This window comes from Penaeus vannamei, chromosome 36, assembly GCF_042767895.1.
Source record: "Penaeus vannamei isolate JL-2024 chromosome 36, ASM4276789v1, whole genome shotgun sequence".
NCBI classification, from domain to species: domain Eukaryota; kingdom Metazoa; phylum Arthropoda; class Malacostraca; order Decapoda; family Penaeidae; genus Penaeus; species Penaeus vannamei.
Window position 1 is genome coordinate 23,008,116 of NC_091584.1, and position 7,500 is coordinate 23,015,615.

At 40.2% G+C, this 7,500-nt stretch overlaps 1 protein-coding gene across 3 annotated transcripts in view; it reads left to right on the forward strand.

The window, feature by feature from the left end:
* Positions 1-3,501, forward strand: part of Psa (puromycin-sensitive aminopeptidase) — a 36,466-nt gene extending 32,965 nt beyond the window's left edge. For all 3 annotated transcript variants that reach the window (XM_070114630.1, XM_070114629.1, XM_070114628.1), the window contains exons 14-16: positions 128-235; positions 577-699; positions 1,032-3,501. In XM_070114630.1, coding sequence (XP_069970731.1) covers positions 128-235; positions 577-699; positions 1,032-1,247 — 447 coding nt within the window. In that variant the 3' untranslated portion in view covers positions 1,248-3,501. The remainder of the gene's footprint in view (positions 1-127; positions 236-576; positions 700-1,031) is intronic.
* The last annotated feature ends 3,999 nt before the right edge of the window (positions 3,502-7,500 follow it).

The following is a 7,500-nucleotide window of genomic DNA, read 5'->3' on the forward strand; positions in this document are numbered from 1 at the left end:
CTCTTTTTCTTTTTCCTCGCCACTAATTCCCCTCGCACTTTTTCTTTTTCCTCGCCACTAATTCCGCTCGCCATTCCCCCTCGCCATTCCCCTCGCCACTAATTCTCCATGTCTTCTTTCCCCGCAGCTGTACCGCGAGGCTGACCTGCACGAGGAGAAGGACCGGATCTCCAGGTCTCTGGGCGCCACCAGGGACCCCAACCTCATCCAGCGCGTCCTGCAGTTTGCAATTTCCGTGAGTTGCAAGTTGGGGGAAGAGTCGGGGGGGTTGGGTTGGGTTTGGGTGTGTGTTTCAGAGCGAAAGAGGGCGAGAAAGAGACACAGAGACAGACACGCACACAGAGACACACACACACACACAGACACACACACGCATAGACACACACACAAACGCGCAGACACATCGGGAGAATGAATGAATGAATTAATAAGTGAGGGAGTGAATGAATGAGTGTAAGTGTGAGAGCGTGTGAGTGTAAGTGTGAGAGTATGAGTGAGAGAGAGGGAGACTGTGTGCCCCTCTCTCACAAAAAAAATCTTAAAACACAGAACCTATTTCTACCTTCTGATGGTCAGGACGAAGTGAGGAACCAAGACACGGTGTTCGTCATCATCAGCGTGGCCATGACCGCCCCCGGACGATCCGCCGCCTGGGCCTTCTTCAAGAAACACCACGAGGACTTGGTCGACAGATACGAGGTGAGAGCCGCGTCTTCGAGCTGAGCGTCGATGTTCTTTGGTTGATTGATTGATTCGTGGATCTATTTGTTTGGTTGAATGTTGAAGTTCTTTGTTTTGATGATGTTTAGATGGCTTTTGTGTGTGTTCGGAAGTCGTGAAGAATTATTTCATAAAGCATGTTTATAATGGCTTGAATGAGATGGCTTTCATCTTCTCTTTTTCCTCACGTTCTCATCACGTTTTTTCTCGCGATTCCTTTCACCTAATTCTCATCTCTCTACCTCCCTCACCTCTCTCTCACCCCTCTCCCTCTCCTCTCTCTCATCCCTCTCTCCCTCTCTCTCCCCCAGGGCGGCTACCTGGTGACGCGCCTCATCAAGTACATCACGGAGAACTTCGCCACCGAGGACATGGCCAGCGAGGTGGAGGCCTTCTTCCAGGAGCGACAGATCCCGGGCACGGAGCGGACGGTGCAGCAGAGCCTCGAGACCATTCGCCTGAACGCGGCTTGGTTGCAGAGGGACCAGGACGCCATCAAGAAGTACCTCACGGAGCTCGAGGGATAGAGTGGGGGGGGGGAGAGGAGTGAAGGGTGGGGAGGGTAGGAGGGGTGGGAGAGGAAGGAAGGAAGGAAAGAAGGTGGGGTGGAGAGGAGGAATGAGGGTTGGAGGGGTAGTGAGGGGTGGGAATTAGGGAATGGGAGGGATGGGGAGGGTATGGTAGGGTAGGGTAAGGAAAGGAGAGCAAGAAGGAAGAAGGATGGAGGATTAAATGAGGAGGAACCTCATCGAGGGAGGAGTAGGAAGAGTCGGGAGGGAGTGAGGGGGTGGTTGTGATAAAGGAGGGAGAAAGGAGGAAAAAAACTCTTGTTCGTGTCCTCTTGGGGTCGGAGCTGAAAAAAAGAAACTTGATTATATTTAGATTTGGTTTTATTATTTCCGTATTTTTTATGGTTGGAGATAGAGCCCGGTGATTAAGAATTAAGAGATGACCATTTTTTTTTACTTTTTTATTGACTGGAAAGATCAACAGTGCTTGATACCTATTGTTAGTGTTTTTACGAAAATTGTGCAGTCACTAGTTAACGATCTTAATAATTATTAATAATCTGAACAAACTCTGCCTCTTCGTGTTAATATTGTCAGAAGTCAAGTGTTAAAGGAATGTAATGAAACTCCATTTGAAAGAACCCAAATTAAAGAGAATGAAGTAGTAGATGAAAGAAGAATTCATTTAAAAAATCGAGATAAAACGCATTCGAGAACAAAAACCTTAGAAGGTGCTCAAGACGTCATAAAATTTAGAGTGCTGCTTTTCTCAAGGTGTTTTTTGGAGGAGACAGCGTTGACCTCACTTCGCTGTTTCCTCGCTCTCTCAATCTCTCTTTCTCACTTATTCTGTATAAAATGAGCCTCGCAGTATCATCTTAGGAGACACTCAAATACTCATTAGTCTTAAAAAAACGAGTGAACTCATTCATACAACAAGGGAAGAAAATAATTTTTTTTTTCCGATTTGTACCTGTATTTTGTCGTAAATTCGTTTGGTTCCTCATTTTATGAAGAACTCGGGATCATTGATTAGAAATAATTACGCGATACACAAAACAAAACCAAAAAACGTTTGAATGTTTCTCCAGCAATACGTTCGAATATGAATCTTTTGAACAACGCAAAACGTTCGAAGAGTGTAAACGTTTTCCTTTGTTTTTGTTTACATTTTAGAATAAGTGATCGGTTGTGAGAATTCCCCCATATCAGTAGCTGATAGTCCTTTGATAACAAGCGGTTAAACACTCAAGGTGTGCGTGTGCGTAATATTGTTGCATGAATAGATAACATTTGGGGAAAGAAATCATACAGTTTTAGGTGTGTGACAAGTTCCTGTTGTCTACAGTTCAGTATTTGTTTGTAGGGATGCAAGGCGACCAGTATTTTAGCATGTGGAGAGTTGTTACTTAGAGAATTTAGCTGCCCCCTTCCCTTAAGAAATGTAAGTTAGTGCCAGATTCAGGACATTAACATGATTCCATTTAGATTTAATAAAGAACTATGTTAGAAAGGGAATAATTGACCATAGAGAGAGTTGCAATCCTGTACGTTTAAAAGAATGCAGGGTATTTGATGCCTTTATAAATACATAACAGAAAAGAGGTTGGACTAATCTATTTTTTCTTCTGGTTTATCAACAATATATATAAAACAAGATCTTTTATTGTTATTTTTCCATGGGTCTGTCAATATGATTTTACTTAATAGTCCATAGGTTGTCAGACGTATGAAAAGGTAATGGAAGAAATACATATACATATATATATACATATGTATATGCATATATATATGTAAATGTATAATCAGAATCACTCAATTATCTTCGTGAATGGTTCATATTGGGCCAAATATTAGCTGTTGTAGAAGTAGGCAGAGGTGTGTGATATTAGAAAGAGGAAGAATACCAGGTGACTATCAATTTTATGTGTGCTTAATAAGGAAAGCCCTCCTTCATTTATAAAGTTCAATTTATTAGGTGCTGGTGGTTCAGTGTGTCAGCTGCAATATTTCGGTGTTTTTTTCTATTTTTTATTTTATTTTCTATTGTTATTTATGTTTTACAACTCTTTTGTATCAAGCTTATGTTCCAAGACTAGAAGTGCTGTTAGTGTAAACTTTGTATGTCTTATTCTTTTTCATATGAAATTAATTTGATATGTTCGATATTTTTTTGTATATCCATAAAGTATTGGCAGATGTTATGCCATGGAGTAATAATGCTTAATTAATTTGCATATCTATGTGAATGCAATATAATTTTGGAATAATATCGAGTTGTTTTATTCGAAACCCTTAGTCTTATTATTTATCCATTAATTAATTATTATTTTTTATTGATTTTTGTAATATTTGTTTGATGTAAGTATAGTTTGTAAAGATAATCTTATCATGGGGATTATTTCTTTGTGACCTTTGGTGTGAAATTACGTAGATGTTGGAATATTAATCCTTACTTTTATGTTGTATTTTTAGTAACATGCAAGTGTACAGGGGGGGGGGGGTAGATATAGCAAATAAAACACAAAAAGAATAATAAAGACGAGGCTATCCATTGCTTCCAATCTCTTGAAAAGGAAATCTGGCAACTCACCCTGGATTCTGGAAAACTCCGATTCGCGTCTTTTTCTTATTTTATAATTATAAGTAAATAATACTTTTTACTTATATGAATATATGTTTTGCGATGTTTTAAACTTATGATATTGTTAAATGTTTTTATTGAAATTCCTTTGCTTTTCCATCCAAAGAGACATAAAGGCTTACTCCGTTGTTCAGGGTGAGTTGACGGTTTTTCTTTTTCTGAGATTAGTGTATACCATTGCTACTTTTACTACTGTTTGTTAAATTGATATGGATTCTTATAGTATCTGTGGCATTTGATTTTCAGATATATTATGCATTATACGGATTTTTCTTAATTTGTTATTCTTTTTACATTTTTGTTTTCATTTCTGGTTTATTCTGCTCTTTCTTTCACTTTATTTTAACATTGCTGTTCTTGTGGTTATGAAATCGTTTTTTTACCTGATAATAGAAAAAAAATAGTCTGCTGTGATAAATGCAAACAGTATATATAAATATATTCTATATTTTAATATAAGAAAAATGTATAAATGATTCCATAATGACTATTATTTGATGGAGATTAATTCAAATGTTTCCGCATAAGAAGATCTATAAAAAAAAATCTTGTTTGGGGTCAAGGCGATACTATGACGGGACTTACGCTACCTGGATGCCCTTCCTAATGCCATACGTGGTCTTGTCTGATTGGATGCCCTAACACCAGCAATGTCTAACTGGATGCCCCTTTTAACACTAGCTGTGGCATCCTTGTCCTGTTGGATGCCCTACCTTAATGCCAAATCTGATACCCTGGATTGACTGGATGCCCGATTTTGATACCAGGCGTGGCACTTTCGCCTGCTCGGATGACCTTTGATACCATAGTGATACCGTTCCCTGACTGGATGCCCTTCCTAAAACCCGTGAATGCCCCTGGATGCCCTTCCTAAAACCCGTGAATGCCCTAGAATGACTGGATGCCCTTCCTAAAACCCGTGAATGCCCTAGAATGACTGGATGCCCTTCCTAAAACCCGTGAATGCCCCTGGATGCCCTTCGTAAAAAAAACCCGTGAATGCCCCTGGATGCCCTTCCTAACCCGTGAATGCCCCTGGATGCCCTTCCTAAAACCCGTGAATGCCCCTGGATGCCCTTCCTAAAACCCGTGAATGCCCTAGAATGACTGGATGCCCTTCTTGACACCAACCGCGGTACCTATGACGAATTTGATGCCCTTCCTATTACGTGCCATGATGCCCTACTCTTAACTGGATGCCCTTCCTGATGCCAACCACGACTGGGAGGCATTCCTGGCATCAACCTTTGTCCAACTTGGTCATATAAAGCCAAGTGGTATGGGAGCTGCATTATTATATATTGATTTTTTATTTAGTCGGCCATGAGGAAAGTTTATATAGAATATTCATAATAAGAATAAAAACGAAAGAAAAAAGATGAAGGAAAAATAAATCTCAAGAAAATAAATCAATTGCAATGAATGGTAAAAAATAAACTAGAATAAAAGAATAATAAGAAAACACTAACAAAAACTAAATTAAGAAGAAAGGCAACAATCACCTAAAAACCTAAGCCAGAACAACGACGCTTTTTTTTTTCTTTTTTGGCAAATAAGCGACCTCGCCACACCAGCGCCGGTAGTTTGTCTTCTCGCCCCTAGATGGCAGGGCGGCCGGTCCAAATGTTGCCTAATGGCGATAATCATCTCACTGCAATTAGAATACGGTTATTTGTCCTGCGGTCTTTTGGATGCATTTTTTAAGCGTTTGGGATTTTTTTTTCTTTTGGGGGTGGGGTGGGAGTGTAGTTACTGTTTGGTTGATTGTTTGCTGATATTTCTTTGTTTTATTATATTTCTCTTTACGAAATTTGTATTTGTTGTATTTCATGTCCTAATTGGAACCGCACCCCCTTCTCTCTCTCTCTTACCCTTTCTTTTTCTCTTTTTTCCCTCTGTCTTTGTCTATCTGTCTGTCTGTCTCTCTATCTCTTTGTCTCTCTCTCTCTATCTCTTTGTCTCTCTCTCTCTCTCTATCTATCCATATATCTACCTCTCTCTTTCTCTTTGTCTCTGAGAGAGAGAGAGAGAGAGAGAGAGACAGAGAGAGAGACAGAGAGACAGAGAGAGACAGGCAGAGAAAGAGCAAGAGCGTGAAGAAGAACAATAGAGCACGAGAGAAAAAAAAATCGTCTAACCTTGATTTTCATTTTCGAAAATTTCTCTTCACAAAATATCGATTTGTCTCCTTTACCGCCAATAATCCTCGGGTCAAGGCAGTCGAGTCGGATATAAGATAAACCGGAGAACAAATACGAATTGAAGGAAAAGAAAGAAAGAAAGAAAGAAAGAAAAATTGAAGTTGAAATATAAATCATGGAATTATATACTTATGAGTTTTATTTACAGTAGCAAAATTCGCATTACAAATACTCGTGTATTTATATATATAACTTAAACTTAATTAATTCAAGATGAAAATATATACAAGAATTTTTTTTATTACAATTTAACGCAAAACTCGCCTTACAAATATCCTTATGTATTCATCTCATCAAATTAAACTCAATTAAATAAAATTAATGAGAACATCCATAAGGATTTTTATTACTTTTACTGATTCGCTGATTTAACATCGAGCTCCATGATGCATAAACACACATAGATACACCGTGAAATGCTGCATCATTTTTGTGAAAATCGAAAAAAATTGAATTCCAGTTCGTGAGTTTCATATTTTGGTTTTGAATTGAATAAAACGTGAACGATTTTTTTTTAACGGTTTTATTTTCCACGCGCGTGCGGTGAAGATAACTGAGGGATTATCACGGTGAAAATAATTCCGTCGGTGATATATGGAATGTCTTTGATAATATAGATTCTAAAGAATATGACGAAGAGAAAAAGAAAAGAAAGGAAAAAAGAAGTGATAGATTAAAAGGAAATGACATTTATAAGAAAGGGTAGATGGAATAACGAAGAAAGAAAAAGAGAGAAAGAGGATATGAAGATGAAAAAAAAGGAAAAGGAGAAGAAAAAGAAAAAGAAAAAGCAGAAGGAAGAGGAGACCCCATTCCCTCCTACCCCACCCTCCATTCATCCAACCCCTCCACTCACCCGTCCTCCTTCCTCCCTACCCACCTGTCCTCTCCCTCCCTCCCAGCCCTCCACCCACCCGTCCTCCCTCCCTCCCATCCACCCCTCCATCCGTCCTCCCTCTCCCTCCCACCCCTCCACCCGTCCTCCCTCTCCCTCCGTCCCTCTTCCAGCCCTCCACCCACCCTTCCTCCCTCCCTCTTCCAGCCCTCCACCCACCCGTTCTCCCTCTCCCTCCGTCCCTCCCCGTCTGTCCTTCAGCGTTCCCAGCGGCGACATCTAGGGGCCGAAGAGAGAGGTGCGAGAGTTGCCAACGAGTGAAATCACGAAATTCAAATGGCGGTTCTATTCGTGGCAAATTGGATGCATTATTTCGCGTCTCAGCTTCGTGAGGGTCTGTTTTCCAAAGGGGAGAATGGGGCTTGGAATGTTGGTCTGGGTGGGGAATGTTGTAAGAGTGTGTGTTTGTTTGTTTGTTTGTGTGTGTGTGTGTGTGTGTGTGTGTGTGTGTGTGTGTGTGTGTGTGTGTGTGTGTGTGTGTGTGTGTGTGTGTGTGTGTGTGTGTGTGTGTGTGTGTGTGTGTGTGTGTGT